We start from the raw sequence: 19,012 nt of genomic DNA on the forward strand, positions 1-19,012 counted from the left end.
GGCACTGCATGTGAACTCTTATTTCTCTGGCCATGCGCCTCAGAGAGAAAAGGGAAGAGAAACTATTATTCACGGAGATGGGGCCACAAGTCATCCTAAGTGCTGCTCACAGCTCTGAAAGTTTGGCATCACTCAGAGCTCTCGCAGGTATGGCCACTAGACCAGAGCTACTTGAGTGCCCACCTGAGCACTCCAGGGCATTAGGTGGGTGCTGTGGGGGGAGATTTAAAAATCAGCCCAGACAGCGCCTCCCGTGGAGGCCTGGAAATACTAAGCACAGCTGTGGGGCACAGTCAGGGCCCAAGGGCCGGGGCACTGTACGGCTCCACATGTGGGTGACAGCACCTTCCCAGGCACCTTGGACCCCATTGTCATGCAGTTATTGCCTGGTGGTGCAGCTGTCAGCGCTCCTCTGCATCCCCTTTAGAAAAACTCCTTGCAGTGCTGGCCTGTTACTTGTATAGCCCTGCATTATATGCTGATAGCTCCACTCAGTGTGTGCAAGACACGAGCTGGGTCCTCTATGTGCATTTTATTTAATCCTCACACAATTCTCTTAGCACCATTTTATAGGCAGTTTCTCTTTCATTTTCTTGACAAAGATTCCAGGGCCAGGAGGATTATTACTGGTCAGTCTGACCCCAAAGCCTGTCCTTTGTGACCATGCTATTGCTATACCTGCAGCTGCCAACATGGGTTAAAATTTACTTAGAAAATACTGAATCGAATCAATTAAAAATGGATCTTTATCAAAGGAAGGTATCTTTGCCAAATAAGATGTTGATACTGTGTAGATCATTGGCCTTCGCTTGTTTGTGTTGAGAACTCCAGGTAGAGCCCCTGCTGGTGGAGACCCTGAGTGCAGGTGCCCACAGACTTCACACCACAGGCAGCACCAGGCTGGCTGGGCTCTGAGGCCTGGTCAGGGCAGAGGTTCCCAGAGTCTGTGTGGCCTGCCTGACCTCCCCTGCGCTCTCTGGGAAGTTCTTGCTGATCCATGCTCCCTCTTGCTCCAGCCCCCGCCCAGGCCCGCCCAGCCCACGGGTGGTAAGAAGAGAAAGCGGGTGAGTGATGACATCCCAGACTGCAAGGTCCTGAAGCCCTTGCTGAGCGGCTCCATCCCAGTGGAACAGTTTGTGCAGACCCTGGAGAAGGTGAGCGCGTGTTCGCACCGTCTGCACTGCCCAGGAGCCGTCCTTTCTGCTCACTGTGCCTCCTGGTTATGTTGGTGCTTTTCTCTTAGTCTCCGCTGTCTGAGCTACTGTCCCTGTGGCATCTGCCTGGTCCAAGGTCATGCCAGGGGAGAGTTACAGAGAGGTGAAAGGAGCATGCCCTCCTTCCCACAGCCCCCAGCTGCTTTTCGACTGGCCCTTCCTCCCTGTCAAGTACCAGGTAGTGAGAAGACCGCCTCACCAAATGCCATTTCTTATAGCAACTAGGCTGAGGAAAGGCCTTTCTTTAGAAACCTAGCTGTGACGCATGGGCAGGTGGGAAAGGCCAGGAGAGAGGAGGGTCTGCCCTCTCTGGAGCCTCCCTTCTCACAAGACCCCTTGCTGTCCAAGAGCCAGTGTGGCCATGTCACAAGGCTGAGTGTCAGGAATGGGGGCAGTGTTGTGTGTCCCTGCGAGCTCGGGAAGCAGGGCCCAGCCATTCCTAGGCGGCTGGGAGGGGAGAAGAGAGAAATGGTCCTTCATCTCAGCAGCCAGCCTACACCCTGGTCCTGATGGCTGCTCCTCCCAAGGAACAGATTTCTTAACTGTAATTATAAGAAAAAATTTTTAACCTTAAAGGTTTTTAGAATTTTGACTTCAGTCACAGAACTTCAGAGCTTACTGTTTTAGCATTAGAATTACAGAATCCTTGACAGAAGGAAGGAACTGGCTAAGCATAGTGTTCATGCTGCTGCTTGCAGGAACTGCAACTAACTGGAATACAAAGTTCCGGAAAGAGATTGTTGTCTTTTAAACTGTTAGCTGCTGCCTGAGTTCTTCCGCATCTTAAAGGCTTTCTCGTTATGGGCATTTGTTCTCTCCATTGGTCATTTAATTTTCCTGGAAGGCAGGGCTTCAGCCAAGTTGTGCAGCCCCCCAGCCCCTCGTGAGTACTGTGGGGAGCTCCATGGGCGTCCACGTGTATAAATATGTCAGTAACTGCCTCCCCGTGACCGTGCAGTGCTCCCGGCCCCTGGTGATGGGACTTGTCCTTGACTTGTTTTTAAAAACCTGAACAACTTGCTTCCCCAGAAAGACTTTTAGTTCTTCTGCCTGGCTCACCTGGGAACTGCCCCCTAGGACCTGACCTGTTCCCTCCACCATCTCTGCCTCATTTCCTGTAGGAGGAGTATTAGTCCCTGCCCCAAACTACAGGTGTGCTTTCTAGAACTAGGTGGAGAATGTCCGTGTCATGTTCTGGACCCATTTTGTGTCCTTTTCAGGCAGATTAGTCTTGTTTCCACTTCTTTTCTCAACATTCTGTCTGACGTGCTAAGCAAGCCCTGTAACTCGCATCAGAGGTGGCTGGAGAGGCATTTGCTCTGCTAACTGGTGTTCTTCTCCCCTGAGAGGGACTTGCCAGGTCACAGGGTCAGTGGTATCCTGCTATGAGGAGGCATTTTCCTAGGACAGGATGGTGCTTTTTCACCAGGGACCATGGGTGTGGCGCAGAGGCTGCCGACGGAGAGCCCAGGGTCCCAGAGTCCTGCCCAGGCACTTGGATGTGCTCTTCAATCCCACAAGCTTACTGAGGTTGCGGAAATTCTTAGTTTTGCATGAGATTTTGCATGTTTGGGAGCTTCTTTTGAAGTACAGTCAACCTTTGAACAGGTTTGAAGTGTGCATGTCCACTTATACATGGAGTTTTTCAATAAATGTACAGTCAGCCTTCCACATCCCTGGGTTTTGCATCTTCAATCCGCAGATTTTGGTGTCTACAGGGGGTCCTGGAACCAATCCCCTGTGGATACCAAGGGACAACTATGGCTAAGTTTTTAGGGAGTCAGAAATCATATGTGGATTTTCAACTATGCCGACTGGCGCCCTTGACCCTTGCGTTTGAGGGTCAGCTGTGTATGGAACTGTGGTTGAATTCTCTTGCTGTAGAAGGTCCTGGTCTGAAGAATTACACTGAGGAGTGTCAAAAATGCTGGTTTCTAGACTACTGAGTTTAGCCGCCCGGGAAGGGCCATTTCTAGAATCCTCAGCTGCTGAAATACCCTCCTGCCCCTCGGTCAGCCCGCTGTTCAGCGTCCCATCAACCTCCCCCTCTTCTCTGTTGAGCAGCACGGCTTCAGTGACGTTAAAGTGGAAGACACAGCCAAGGGCCACATCGTCCTGCTCCAAGAAGCCGAGACCCTCATCCAGATTGAGGAAGATTCAACCCATATCATTTGTGACAATGACGAGATGCTCAGGGTACGATTACGGGACCTCGTCCTCAAATTCCTACAGAAGTTCTGAATGAAACACTGAGATCCCACCATCCTTCACACTCTGCCTGCCCAGCACAAGCCAACTGAGGAAGGGCATGAAAGGTTAGCCAGCCTTTGTGTTCTCTGGCCAAAGGGGAAAAAGGCTCTGAGGGACACTGTCAGGAGCGATGGTCAGCACCTCCTGGTCTGGACTTGTAGTACTGTTTCAGGCAAGAGCTTTTGCTTTTAGACTCATTTTCTTCCCAAGTCTGGCTCTCTTGGGCAGCCAGGATAGTAAGACAGCGAGCTGTGTGGCATAAGAGTGACAGAAGCAGTTTTCCAAGAGGTTAGTGGTGGGAGGGGAGGTAAAACGATGACTGACCTGTTGTCTCAAGTGGCCAGTGTGTCACAGGCCTCAGGCAGGGGAACTAGTGACTTTGTTTTACTTGCTTGTCTACAGTGCTGCACCTCATAAGACAGATGAGCCCATTTTGTTAATAAAACTTATTTTTTATAGAAGTTTTATCTATGCTCTGTTGAACCTACAATTTACACTTATATAGTATCTGAAAAAATGAAAATATTCAGACTAGCATAAACTTAGAAAATAGTACAGCAAATTTTAGTTTGGTAAGAGTGTTCAATCGTACAACCTGGCACTTTTTTAAAATATAAAATTCATGTATTTTTCTTAAATTGTATGAAAAAGTGCTTAACTACATGAGCTGTGCCTCTAATGAAAAACCTCAGCCTTAACCGTCTGGGGAGGGTCCTAAACAGGGGGCGGGCCCTACTAGTTGATCTTTGCCTGTCACTGCCTTTCCCACAGATTATCAGGATTCTCTGCATTAAGCTCAGATGCCCAACGACCCACTAATAACAGTCTAGTAAGCTACTGCATTTGAAATTATGCTGCTTCTGAATTGTTTCAAACATAGCATCATTTGTAACACACATGCCAATTTTGCAGGTAACAACGTGGGGAACACAAGTCTTAGAAATTGGTCGACCCCAGTAGTAGTCCCAGCTCAGCCTGCTGTTCTTAAGCATCACAGAGAGCTTATGTATATGTATATGTATATGTATATGTATATGTATACACACACACAATATACAATACTGTATATAATACCATAGAGTTGCTTGGTTAGGTTTTATGGTGACCTGTCAGTTCTCTAGAGTAAGCACATCAGTGGGAATGAGTGCATTAAAGGAGGAAAACAACTTCATTTTTTGCCATTTCCCACTCTGTCAGGCTGTGCACAGGAATGCTGAAATAGGTCCGTTTTCTAAGTAGCAAGCCATTCCAATTAAGGGGCACCTATGATGTGTCTACAGAATAGACTCGGGAGCCTTCAACCATGAGAGGGGACGGACATTACAAGAGATTGATGCTCTGTGGCCAAGAAAATTTAGTTTTGAGGATTGTAAACAGCCTCACGTGTAGGTCAGTCACACTTTCTAATAAAACTTTTGAGAGAACTGAGTTAAAGTTTTTTTTAAATCATGAAAATACAAAGTAGAGCTCAAAAGAAGTCAAAACGGTTATTTACTTAAATGTCCTAAATAATGGTACATTCAGGAATGTCTTAGATTTGTCCAAGTTTGCTTTCTGTTAAAGTGCTTGATCAGAGAGCACAGGCATGATCCCATGAGAGGTGGTTATTAAAGAGACAAACAGTATGTAAGTTAGTCACTAAACGGACAGGGAATAATCTAGAAATTATGATGGTTTAAATCAAGTTATTCCCACCTTAGTGGTAGGAGCCAGAGGGAGGAAGAAGCAAAGGATCATTCATTAGAGCAGATCTGGAGCTGGCCTTTCCAAGAGCAGTTATAACTCTATCAGAGTTCAGATATTTGGATCCTACACCATGCGGGTCAGTGGAAGAACCAGAAGAAAAGGCAAACCCACCAGCGAGTGCCGCATGCCACTAATGGGGAGAGGCAGCACCCTGACCACTAATGCAGACTTGGCAGAGTCTGACGCCTGGAAGAATTTCTATTAACCCACAAAGGCTTGGTAAATAGTAATTTTAAAACCATTAAAAATAGTGAGGAGGAACCTGATTTTATATTTATTTTCATCTTTCTAAGAAGTGATGCTGCTATTGTTACTTAACAAATTACCCCAAAACTTAGTGGCTTAAAACAACAAACAATATCTCACCATTTCTGTGTGTCAGGAGTCTGGTGTGGCTTTGCTGGGTGTTCCTGGCTTAGGGTTCTCTGTTGGGCTACAGATGACATACAGTGGTTCAGTACCTTTCCCAAAAACACATAGCCAGTAGTGGCTTCTGCTTTACCATAATACCGTGTGCAGGTATCAGGGAACAGCAGCTGGCCGGGAAGGGAAGATATGCCTGTTAGTCCATTTCTTTTCAAGTAAAGGTAACAACTACTACTCTCTGTGATCCCTGGAGGACTTGAAGCTTTTGGCCCTCTCAGTTGTCCTATAAAGTATAAAGGCAGGAGTTGGCTTTTCAAACGACAATGAAGTATCAATAGAAATAAAAGTGAAGAAACTTCCAAGGTTATATGATAATATATTCATATGAGCCAAGTAAACTCGTGGGTGGGAAAGGGAGTCACTTCTTTGGCCCCAAGTCCCATTTCTCCCCTCCAGTCCTAAGGAAGGTTGAATGTTGTTTCACTGCTTCATGCCACACTATGGGGAGACAGAAAACATCAGATGATCTCAAATTCACTGCAGTGGAACTGTGTATATATAGCAGTGTTCTTATTTGAACCTAAAATGAGGTAGAAATAACCAACTATAATTCTGGAGGGTCACCACTAAATCCTGGAGCTAGGCAGTAGAGAACTGAGCCAGAACTGTCTAAGTACCACAGTCTCCAATGCTGCTTGGTAGCCTGTTAGCGGTTTTAATCATATCATAAAAACGTTATTTTACCATCTATAGATACAGTGCAATCCTTAGCAAAATTCCAATGGCATTTTTCACAGTAATAGAAAAAACCACCCTAAAATGTGTGTGGAACCACAGAAGACCCTGAACAGCCACAGCAGTCCTGAGAAAGAATAGAGCTAGAGGCATCACACTTCCTGATTTCAAGCCTTATTACAAAGCTGTAGCAATCAAAACAGCATGGTACTATCATAAAAATACACACAGAGACCAATGAGAGCCCAAAAATAAACATACACATACACAGTCAACTAATAATATTTGACAGGGGAGCCAAGAAGACTCAATGAAGAAAGGACAGTCTCCAATAAGTGGTGGTGGGAAAACTGCATGGCCACATGCAGAAGAATGAAATTGGACCCCTACCTTATACCACTCACAAAAATTAACTCAAAAAGGATTAAATACTAAGATGTAAGACCCAAAATTGCAAAACTACTAGAAGAAAGTTCCTTGACATTGGCCTTGGCAACCATTTTTTTTATGACACCAAAAGTGTAAGCAACAAAAGCAAAAATAAACAAGTGGAACCACATCAAATTAAAACACTCCTGCATAACACAGTAAACATCAGCAAAATGAAAAGGCAGCTGCCAAATGAGAGAAAATGTGTGCAAACCATCTATCTGCTAAGGGTTTAATATCCAAAATATATAAAGAATCATACAGCTCAACAGCAAAAAGATGCTCTGATTCTAAAATGAGCAAAGGACTTACATAGATGTTTTCCAAAGAGAGCACACACGTGGCCAACAGGCACATAAAAAGGTGCTCAACATCACTAATGTCAGGGAAATGCAAATCAAACCACAATGAGATATCTATCACCTCATACCTGTTAGAATAGCTGTCATTAAAAAGACAGATACCAAGTTTTGGCAAGAATGTAGAGAAAAGGGAATAACTGTGCAGTTGGTGGGAATGTAAACTGGTACAACCACTATGGGAAACAGGATCTCAAAGAGTTATCTGTATTCCCATGTTCACTGCAGCATTATTCACAACAGCCAGTGTATGGAAATAACCTAAGAGCCTGTCAATGGATGAATGATAAAGATGCTGTGATACACACACACACACAGGAATATTATTCAGTCACGAGAAAGAAGGAAATCCTGTAGTTTGCAATAACATGGGTGAACCTTGAGGGCATTATGCTAAGTGAAGTAAGTCAAATAAAGAAAGACAAATACTGTATGGTCTCATATGTGGAATCTTAAAAGGCTGGACTCAAAGAAATAGAATGGTGATGTCCAGGGGCTGGGAAGTGGGAGAAATGGGGAGATGTTGATCAAAGGGTACAAACTTCTAGTCATGATACGAGTAAGTTCTGGGAATCTAATGTACAGCATGATGACTATAAGTAATAATACTGTATTATATACTTAAAAGTTATTAAAAGAATAGATCTTAAAAGTTATCACCACAAAAAGTAATTGTGTTAGGGGATGGAGCTGTTAACTAACCTTATTTCTCAGTGTATACTTGTATCAAATCGTCATGGTATACACCTTAAGGTTACATACGATATATGTCAATGTCTGATTAAAGCTGGGAAGGAAACATTTTACATGTAATAAACATAAGCATTTTGAGTTACAGAACCATAGTTTTTACAAGGTGACTTGCCCACATTTTGTCATTAGGCGTATAGAGTATTGTTTCTCTTATGTTATCTGAGGCCTCTAAACAAATGGAGATGTAGCTTCTGCATAATAATTCTGTGTGAGGACTTATCTTTTACTTTCTACAGTAAACCACAGTAATGAGTCCTGACCCATTTATAAGTCTTCCTGATATACAACTGTGAACTCAATCACTAATAAAAAGTAACTGAGTCACATAATATACAATAAATTTTGGGTTACTAACACATTATCAACTAAAAGTCTGCTAACATCATTAGATTGTATAATATAAATTTTTAATCTAGTAACTAATGTTCACAATACTTTGAAAATAATTAACTTTGATTTTACAAAGTCTTTTTCAACCATCATTAGGCCCTTCCAATCATCAATGAACATTTATTAAGCACCCATTACATTCTATGCATTGTCCTGTCTCTGATGACTTGAGCTCACCAGAGTAATAGACCAAATACAAGTTTCTCCCAAACTTCTCACAAGTATAGAGGAGCAAATTTCCAGGACCATGAGCAAAAGATTGTTTATATAGAAAATTCTAAGAAATTCACAGGACAGTTACTAGAAATAATAAGTGAAGTTAGCAAGACTGCAGAATAAAAAGTTAATATACAAAAATCAACTTTTATACACTGGTAATAAATAATTAGAAAGTGAACTTTTTAAAAATAACAACTCTGATACTGTTGTAATTAGTCAATTACTACTAATAGGAAAGGAGCAAAGGGGGAAGCCAGACATTACACGCATGTCATTTGGGCAACTTCACCAGGAAGCTGCAACTTTGCACTCCCCGGGGCACCACTGGCCTATTCCTTGCCAAACACTGAGGGAAGGGATCCAACAAAGGGAAGATAGATGCATGCCCAGTAAAGTTGGGGTGACATAGGGAAGGTATCTACCTGTCAATCATACCTGGGAACACTTGCAAGCATATGAAAATTTGGGAATATGTAACCTCCTAAACAGTTTTCTCATTACCTTCTTGTGCTCTTGGCTCAAGCTTGGCTTCCTTGCATTTGCCCGTGTTTCCTCCATAGCCATGTGGACCTGCGGACCCCACATGCAATGGACTGATGGATTGCAACTGGGAACACAAACTAAGCTAGTCTGATGCTGGAATGAATTGCTCCAACATGGAACAGGAGCTCTGGCTCTGATTTTAGCCCTGCTAAAGGCAAAATGGGACTTCTTCCTTGGTGGGACTGAGGGAAATGAAACCTTGGAAACTTTGATTCCACAGAAATAAAGCTTTCTACAATATTGCGTCCCCCCGTGCGAGTCTCAGAAAATTCTTTTTCTCAGGATATTGCAAGAAATCCACTCCCACTAGCAACTGGGAGAGATGAGGACCTCTCCCTCTGTTAACACTATGACATAGATGAGTCTTAAAAACATGCTAAGTAAAATAAGCTGGACACAAAAGACTCAATAGTGTATGATTCCATTTATATGAATGTCCAGACCAGAAAAATCATAGAGAAAAAATAGAGGTTATCAGGGACTGAGGGGAGGGAAGGGGGGAGTGGGCAGTTGCTGTTTAATGGGTACAGATTTTCCAGATGAGAAGATGAAAGGTTGGGTGGCAATTGCTAGTGATGATGGTTACACACTGTGAATGCCACTGAACTGGACACTTAAAATAAAAAATATGGCTAAAATAGCCCTGGCTGGTGGCTCAGTTGGTTGGAGCATTGTCCCATACACCAAAAGGTTGCGGGTTCAATTCCGGGTTAGGGCGCTTACCTAGGTTGTGGGTTCAATTCTTGTTGGGTTGTGTGTGGGAGGCAACTGTTCCATGTTTCTCGCATTGATGTTCCTCTCCCTTCCTCTCGAGAATCAATAAAAATATCCTTAGGTGAGGATTTTTTTTAAAAGGCTAAAATAGTCATTTTTAATCATGTATATTTTATGAGAATAAATTTTTGTTTAATTCTAACAAGTTTTTAAATAAATTGAAAAACTAATTCTGAAATTTATATATAGAAACACAAAGTAACTATAATACCAAAGCAATCTTGAGAAAGATGAACAAGTTGGAGGATTTATACTCAAGACTTAACTAGAAAGCTACATTAATCCCCACAGTATGGTACTGGCAACAAACCAGTGTAACAAAAAGAGCTCAGAAATAACCACACTTAGTCATTACCTTTTCAACAAAGGCCCCACAGCAATTCAGTGAACGAAGTCTTTTTTAACAAATGGTGCTGAAATGACTAGATACTCAGATAGAAAAAAAGAATCAGAAGTTTGACCACTACCACATACCATCCACAAATATTAATGTGAGCTGGATCCTAGACCTGAGGGTAAAAGCTGACACCATAAAGCTTTTAGTAGAAAACATAAGGGAATATTTTCATGATTTGGGCTAGGCACCGGTTTCTTGAGCCACAGAAAACTATAACAAGAAGAAAAGGTATAAATTATACCTCATCGAAATTAAAAGCACCTGCTTAACAGTAGATACCATAAAGAAAATGGATAGGCAAGCCACAAATTGGGAAACGTATTTACAAAACTTGTATCTGACAATGGCCTAGTATCCAGGGTCAAGAATTCCTCTAACTCAACAATAAAAACAATATATCCAGGCAGTAAAATATTACTCAGCAATAAAAAGGAATAAGCTATGGAACCACAAAAAAGTGGAACTTTAAATGCATATTGCTAAGTGAAAAACCAATCTGAAAAGGCTACATACTATGATTTCAACCATATGACATCTGAAAAAGGCAAAACTAAGGAGACGGGGAAAAGGCCAGGGCTCAGAGTGAGGGAAGGATGAATAAGCGGAGCACAGGACTTTCAGGAAAGTGAACTGTTCTGTAGAATACTCTGGTAGTGGATACATGTCATTATACTTTGTCAAAACCCACAGAATATGCTACACAAAGAATGAACCATAATGTAAGCTATGACTTCAGTTAATATCTCAACAATGGCTTCTCAATTTTAACAAATGCACCACACAAATGCAAAATATTAACAATAGAGGAAATGGGGGAGGAGGAGCTCTTAATGCTCAACTTTTTGTAAACCTAAAACTGCTTTTTAAAAAGTCTATTAAAAGTGTATTTTTTTAAAAAGACAAACCACCTGGCTTATGTGATTCAGTTGGTTGAGTGTCATCCCATGCATGGAGAGGTCACAGGTTCAGTTCTCAGTCCGGACACATGCCAGGTTGTGGGCTCAATCCCCCATCGGGGGTGTGCAGGAGGCAGCTGGTAGGTGTTTCTCTCACATTGATATTTCTCTCTCTTCCTCTCCCTTCCTCTCCCTAAAAAAAACAACTAAAAGACCAAATTTTTTTAAATGGGCAAAAGACCTGTCCAGATACTTCATAAAGGAAATATATATAAAAAGACTTAAGCACATGAAAAAGTGCTTAACATCATTAGTCATCAGGGAAATGCAAACAAACTACAAGATACCATTACCCACCAGAATAGCTAAAATTTAAGACTAACAACACCACAGATTGGTGAGGCTGTGGAAAAAGTGGAACTCTTACCTGTGGGAGTACCAAATGGGCACAATGACTTTGGGGAAAGGTCTGGCAGTTTCTTACAAACATGCAGAACTTTTAGATACAGAGAACAGACTGGTGAGTATCAGAGGGGAGGTAGGTAAAGGTTGGAAAAGGTGAAGAAATTAAGAAGTACACATTGGTAGTTACAAAATAGTCATAAGGATGTAAAGTGCTGCATAGGAATACAGTCAATACTGTAGTAACTATCAATGGTGGGTGCTTGAAATATCCAGGGTAACACTTTGTAAATTATATGACTGTCTAGCCACTATGCTATACCTGAAACTAGTACAAAATAATGTTGAATGCAAACTGTAATTGAAAGAGAAAATTTAAAAAACAACAACTAAACATGTATATACCTACCTTATCACACAGCAATTCCACTCCTGGGTATTTACCCAAGAGAAAACATAAACCCACAAGAAGACTTGCACATGAATCTGCTGAGCAGTTTTACTCATAATAGCCAAAAACTGGAAACAGCCCAAGTTCCTGTCAATAGAATGGACCGATGCTGTTACACTACATTTGGGAATACTACTCAGTAATAAAAGGAACAAATTACTAATATAACATGGGCTGAATCTAAAATACACTACGCTGAGTTTCTACAAGCCTCGCTCAAAGGAGCAAAAATTGTGTGACAATTTATATGAAATCCTGGAACAGGGAACACTAATCCAAGATTTTTTAAATAATCAGAATATTGGTTCTGGGAGGGTGGAGGTGGAAACTGACTAGGAAGGAACATGAGGGAACTTTCTGAGTTTGAGAGTAAATGTTCTATTTCTTGATAGAGGTGTGGGTTGCATAGGTGTATGCATTTGTCGAAACTCAAAAGAAAATGTACTTAAGATTTGTGCATTTCAGTGTGTAAATTTAATATATAAATTTTACATTAAACACACAGAAACTAACACTGATGTCCAGTTCATGATGTGTGTGCTTATATTTAGAAGGAAATGCACCAATGTCAGTAATTCACTTAGAAACATACCAAAAATAGGATGGATGAAAGGATGAAGAGAGGGAATGGACAGAGGAATGGATATAGAGATAGCTATAAAGCAAGTACAATAAAATGGATGTTAGGTGTCCATGTTCATACTATAAAAACTACTTAAACTTTCCTGTACATTTGAAATGTTTCATAATGAAATATTGGGGCTAATAGTTTAAGTAAATAGAATCTAAATAGTTTAAATTCTAACATGAGAACCATACAATACCACCAAGATTTGTAGACAGAGAAAGGTAAAACAATTTCCCTAATGAAAACAGGCCATGAAGCACGTAAGATTAAATAGCAAACCAAACTTGGCCCTAGGGTGAGGCTTCTACCTTAATGATCTTTTCTGGAATCCATTCTATGTCTAATTTTTCTTGGCATGCTCTTATCCCCCCGTCAATGATTTGAATAATAAACACAGTGAATGTAAGACTTCTCAGCCATCCTGTGCCAGGCTTCCGTTAACTATCTGGTTAACAGCAGAGCTATACAGTATTCCAAAAATACTACAGTACTGATTGCTATTCAGCTCGTTCCAACTATGATTTCTACGTGACCCTCTTTAGTTTGCCAAATCATTCATCAAAAAACTATTCAGCACTTACTATGTGCTCTAGTCTCAAGAGGCTTGTAATCTGGTGTGGGAAACAGGGCTGTAAACATTACAGTGCACGGTGAGGTGGAAGCGGGGTCAGGCAGCTCTAATGGGGGGGACGGAATGACTGAGAAGGGAAAGCTCCCTGAAGGCAGTGCTTTAGCTGAGTCTTAAACAATGAACTGGCATTAAATCAAATGGCAAACATAAAAAAGATACTAAGTAGTTTACAGTATATTACCCCAATAACAGCTCACTTCTACTGTGTGCCAGCGGACTCCACATTTAAGTTAACTTTGAACAGGTAAGATGTAGCATGATTTTTGCTATTTTACAGATGAGTTTCAAGTTTAGAATAGATACCTTGCTCCCCACCACAGCTTAATGGGCAACCTAGGACTTAAGCCCATTTAATCTACTCCAGAGCTCAGAGCCTTAATTGCAGCATTATCCTTTTCAACCACATGTTTGTAAATATTTTGGAGCCTTCGATTTCACTGACATTATCATCATCTACCACTAGCATTGGCCACTTAAGCTTAGCTGATTAAGTCCAAGCGGAACCCACAGGAACCTGAGTAGCCATGTTATCTCTCTGTAAACACCCATTTCTACAGCCTCAAGTCAGTCTGGTCCCAGGACAAATTGTAACAAGATGAACGGTTGGGAGAATAGGAACTTGGCAGTCAAAACTCCAGACCCAAGTAGGCATGCCCACCCTGTATGATATTACCCACCTCACCTGCCGCAAACCTACCTAAGCAATTGTCAACTCTATTTGCAGGTAAGACTTTTGGGTCCCATGCATTTACGATTGTCAGTGTGAGCCAAACTCCCAACTGCAGAGTCCAGGAGAGGGGCACCCCCAATTCGGCTTTTCTCTGGCTTCCCGTCCTCTTTCCTATTTCCACCATCTCCAATGCCCGTGACTTGGGGCTCTCTCCCTCAGGACGGCTCTGATCACATAGTCAAGCAGCAGTCTGGGACCACAGACATGAAAAGGACTGGGCTCTGACAGTGAAGCGGCACCAACTACATGTAGGTCCTTTTAGTGATTCCTTGTATCTCAATAGCAACCTCTAGAGCAAGGGTGGGAAACCTTTTTTCTGCCAAGGCCCATTTGGATATTTATAACATCATTCGCAGGCAATACAAAATTATGAACTTAAAAATTAGCTATGAAAAAAAGCTCCTAGATTTATTGAATTTTGAGTCCTGCCTGCGGTTGCCTTGGCAGGGCCAGACCAAATGATTTCTCAGCCTGTATAAGGCCCTCGGGCCGGATGTTCCCCACCCCTGCTCTAGATCAACCCCAGGTCATTCTAGGCAAGCCCGCTCCTCTGCACTGGGAATGTGCACACACGAGCTCCCCAGCACGGCACCACACCCACACTTTTTAAATTACCATGAAAAAATAAAGATGGCATATATACCACATGCCATCCCACATCCCACTCAAACCAGTTCAATGACACCTAACTTCCTCTCTGTGTCATGAAATGACTAGTCATCGCAGGAACGAACACATGCCAGGCCGTCCGTGTCCGTACTGTTTGCAGTATCACCTGGGGTCAGGTCACTCTTCTGTCCTTGCAGAGGAAAACCACAAAAGACCTCCAAGCTGCTTGGGTTAGTCTCCATGTATTTTATTTTTTTTTATAAAAATCCATCAGACCATTGTGCTCGTGACTGGAAAGGGAGGGGTGGATGGACATGGCCTGGATATCAGGGAGCTTCCCCCTTCAAAGTATCATTTCAAACTAGGCACTCCCTGAGCACGCAGGCAGGCAGCTACTGAAGAGGTTACCCCCTCCACGCGGACAGGACCCCCGACCCAGCACGCAGGCCCTGGATGGAGGTGCAGCCCACACCAGACAGAGAACACCGCCAGAGGTGCACAGTGCAGAACGGCCTGACAAGCACCTTGGGAGGCTCTCACCTGGGATGCCCCTCATGGTGAAGGGCAAGCTGGCTGAGAGCAAGGATGTCCTGGGCCCAGGAGTAAAGACCAGGCAACCAGGTGTTATCTTCGACAGCCGAGGAAACCCATGTGGATCTTCAGAGCTGTTTCATGTTCCAGGTGAGTCACAGGTGGTGTAGGCGACATCCGGGTTTCCCAAGGTGACTGACCAGCACCAAAGGCGTTCTAAGCACAGAGAGGGGCCTTTCCCTAAGCCACCTTTCAAAACCAGCAGCCATCCTCCAGGAGCACCTAACCAAGCAACCTGAAAGGTCCAACTGCCCTGCTTCTTGCTACTGAGGGGTGTCCCTTAAGAACTGTTTTCTTAGTGTCCACCAGCGCCTGCTGTTGGGGTCCTTCATGCTAGTGTCCATTCAGGTCCAAACAGAGCTATCCTTGTTTGAAGCTCTGACACCATAACCTGGCCTACAGCACACTCTGATGCTCTCCATGATCTCAGACTGTTCAGCTACTCCTGATCCAACAGCCTACAGGGACCCAACAATCTGGTTCCATGAAAGGGGGTCCTACCACAGACTGCTCGTCTCCCACCAGGCCCCACTGAAGAGCAGTTTATAAGTTCCTCACATTAAAATAAACAAGATAAAAATAGCAGCCACATACATAGCTCAAAACACCACACTCTTTGGCTTCCCAGAGGGAAGAAGGCTACTACTAAACAGAACAAAGTCAGAAGTCAAAGAAAGTGTGTGAGAAAGCTGGGATGCAGGGAGTCTGGACCCCTTTGCTGGGTTGCTGAGAAGGGTAATTGCCTCAGGAGGACAAAGAAAAGGTGCCCATGAGGACCCCTGGAGGACACCACCAGTCCTGGAAGCAGCCCTGGTCCTGTTTGCCTGCAGAGAGGTTCCTTAGGTCAAGCTAGCCCTACGGTGGGGTGGTATCTATAGGACAGAGCCTGGCTTCAAAATGATACTTGAAGAGAACCCACTGGTACAGGCAGACCACAGGAGAATGTGCCCCCAAGAAATAGAAGCACAGGAAGTCAAGGTCTGGGGAAGACAGCACTGGTTTAAGGCATGTGCATGACCAGGACAGACCTGAGCTTTTGTTCAGGTGCAGAAAACCAGCTATACTCAACTTCCCTGGAAGGAAGTGGGGTCCAGAAAATGGTAGAAGTCATGGGCTAAATCCCTGCCAAACGCCACTAACACCCTCTTCTACTGCTGCTACCACCAAAAGAAAAATTAGCTTATTTCCATCTCAGCCCAGGGAATAGAAATTTAAACCCAAGGAAAGTGGTAATGTGGGTGAAAATCCCTGTGAAATTTTAGGCTGGATTGGAGCTGATCATAACAGATCAGTTCCTCCTGTTGTTCTGGCACATACCAAGCCTCAGGGTGTCCTGGAACAACCAGGCATTAGGGAGCCAAAACTAAGGGTAACATACTACATAGGTCCAAACAAAGGTGGAGGGGAAGGTGAATTTCACCAAGGTATTTATCCCAAGGCAGATGCCTTGTGTACAACTCACCGGCCAGCCAGGTGGGGAGCCGCAAAGGAGACTCACTTTTCTAAGTCACAGAGGGAAGGCCCACCTGCAAACCACTTCAGACCACACCTGGAGTGCAGCCGATCTGTTTTCTGTTCTCTCACATACAACACAACCCTCAGGAAAGCCTGAAGCCAAAGCACATGTTTATAAAAGGAGGGCTGGACAAAAGAGCCACTTGGGAGTGCTGCCTTTGTTTCCCCTTCCTCCCTCATTCTTCTGGTTCCAACAGGGAAGAGAAAGGGAGAGCAGGGACAAGTCCTGGAACAGCGTAACCTCATGACGACTCCTCAACCACTGCCCCAGCACAAGGAGGCTCAACTGTTACCGAAGATGCAGGTCCTCCCTCCCCAAGGACCCAGGCGAGAGGAGACACGAGTTACAGGTGCTGGCTGGCAGCAGAAAGGAAGAAGGAACAAAGAGACAGGTCTTATCTCATCCAGGGCCCCATGAGGGCCAGCATGGCCCTTTTTTGTTTCTGCACGAAGATGGCCCTGGGGAGAATGGAGATGATCTTTAAGGATGCCCCAGATACCATAAGGCCAGGGTCCATCTCCGCCAAGAGAACATCAGGAGCCTTGGTGGGCCCCTCACTTTGTGAGATAAGCAGAAATTTCAAATTCCCCCCAAATATATATATACGAATATGTATATGTATGTGAGTGTGTGTGTGCATATATATACACACATATATATGTATATATACACACATATATATATAAATAAGCCTTGAATGGCAAATCTGAAACTTCTTTTTAAATAATAATAATAGCTGTTACTGGATTTAAAAACCACAAACCAGCTGTCCTGGGCTTATGAGCTGTGTGAGTGACTCTCCAGAGTCCCCATGTCCTCAGTGTGAGCTATCAGTCAGTGCCCTGTGTAGGGAGCCCCAGAGCCCTCTGGCTGGGTTCCAGGCCCAGCGTGGCAGCTTCAAGAGAAAGGCAACCATTTCCTTCCCACTCTTCCTGCTGCCTCTTCCAGCAGAGGGTCTGGGCCACCCACACAGTGGATGTCCCTGGGGTCCTTCAATGTCTAGGAACCTTAGGAGCCACCTCCCTCCCTCTGCTCATCCTCTCCCCAAACCTGCAATGTCCCTAGATGAACTTGAAGCACTTGGTCTTGTCATGAGGCAGGCGGGTCTTGAAGAGCACAGAGTCCACCCTGAACTGAGTGTACAGTAGGGGCATATAGCCATACACCTTGACAAAGAAGTTGATACATTTGTGCCGCTCGTGAAAGTGGGAATCATCGTGTGACAGGGCCTGAGGGCATCCTGGGCAGCGGAAAGTCCACCGTGAGGTCACCTGGGAACAGAGGAGGAGGAGCAGAGTGAGGATCACAGGTGCTCACACTGACAGAAAACCCGCAGCTTAACCAATCGATGCTTCCACTTCCCCAGTGAAGGCACAGACCTGACAGCCACATTCATTCACGCAGGAGTTAGGGCCAGTGCCCGGGGCTGTCTGCCTGCCATGGATGTATCTACAGCATTAGAGAAGGGGCTCTCTCCAAACGGCCTATGCTTAATAGATAGCAGAAGCCTTAAAATGTTGTGTTACCTGTCTCAGGAACTGCTTCTAGTATTCTTCTTGGCTGCACAGCAAAATGTAGGTATAAAGTTGTTTCATCAGTTTTTAATAGCAAAATACTGGAAAACTACCCATCCAAAGGGCACTAGTTAAATAATTATAAAATACTACACATCCATTAACAAATGTTTAAGAAAATTTTATGTAAAGACATGGGAAAGGGGTCATATCACAGTTCAGTAGTTAGCATCAGTATCAGGGAGTTTCAAGCAACTAGGAAAGTGTAGACAATAACAGAAAGCATCACAATGTGGCCGACCAAGTAACACAGGCCCCCAGCACAGAACACCTGAAAATAGGGTAAAACACATACACATCTCTTTATATATATGTCTGAGCTTGTGATGAAAAATAAAATCCTTAGAGGCCAAAAGAACAAAAAAGCCTGAATCTAGTGGGGTAGCCAGGAGCATGGGGTCTTTATCAGGCTCGGAGGCAAGAGCTATGAAGTCAGAGTGGAGACTGTTAGAAACCCTGGGACCCACTGGACCCAAACACTGCGTGGGATGGAGGCAGCCCCACAAAGAGAGACGGGAAGGAAATGTTTTCTTCTAAGTCTTGGCCCTAAGCAGAGAAAGAAACAGCACCTCTGAGGCTAGAATTTATGTTGCTGTGTGTCCTGAAAAGCCCCAAAATGCTAACTTAGCTCACACAGGTCTCAAGTAGACAGTGACCCCAGGCATACAACAGAAGGAAATGCAAATCCTCTCCGGTGTAAACTCAGACTTCAAAGAAACACCACAAGTAAAATCCCAAAGCATATGACCTCGCAATCAAAAGTTAAAAATGGGAATGAGCCACATGAGGGAGCAATCTGGAGAAACAAA

At 43.8% G+C, this 19,012-nt stretch overlaps 2 protein-coding genes across 4 annotated transcripts in view; one reads left to right on the forward strand and one right to left on the reverse strand.

The window, feature by feature from the left end:
- The window catches only part of INTS9 (integrator complex subunit 9), an 82,947-nt gene extending 79,022 nt beyond the window's left edge, over nucleotides 1-3,925 (forward strand). The window contains exons 16-17 of the mRNA XM_016213861.2: nucleotides 1,017-1,154; nucleotides 3,279-3,925. Of these exons, the coding sequence (XP_016069347.1) occupies nucleotides 1,017-1,154; nucleotides 3,279-3,455 (315 nt within the window). The 3' untranslated portion in view covers nucleotides 3,456-3,925. The remainder of the gene's footprint in view (nucleotides 1-1,016; nucleotides 1,155-3,278) is intronic.
- Nucleotides 3,926-17,286: 13,361 nt separating this feature from the next.
- The window catches only part of EXTL3 (exostosin like glycosyltransferase 3), a 95,112-nt gene continuing 93,386 nt past the window's right edge, over nucleotides 17,287-19,012 (reverse strand). For all 3 annotated transcript variants that reach the window (XM_087816563.1, XM_087816564.1, XM_016213862.2), the window contains one exon: nucleotides 17,287-17,900. In XM_087816563.1, coding sequence (XP_087672689.1) covers nucleotides 17,691-17,900 — 210 coding nt within the window. In that variant the 3' untranslated portion in view covers nucleotides 17,287-17,690. The remainder of the gene's footprint in view (nucleotides 17,901-19,012) is intronic.

Source organism: Miniopterus natalensis, chromosome 4, assembly GCF_054644295.1.
Source record: "Miniopterus natalensis isolate mMinNat1 chromosome 4, mMinNat1.hap1, whole genome shotgun sequence".
NCBI classification, from domain to species: domain Eukaryota; kingdom Metazoa; phylum Chordata; class Mammalia; order Chiroptera; family Miniopteridae; genus Miniopterus; species Miniopterus natalensis.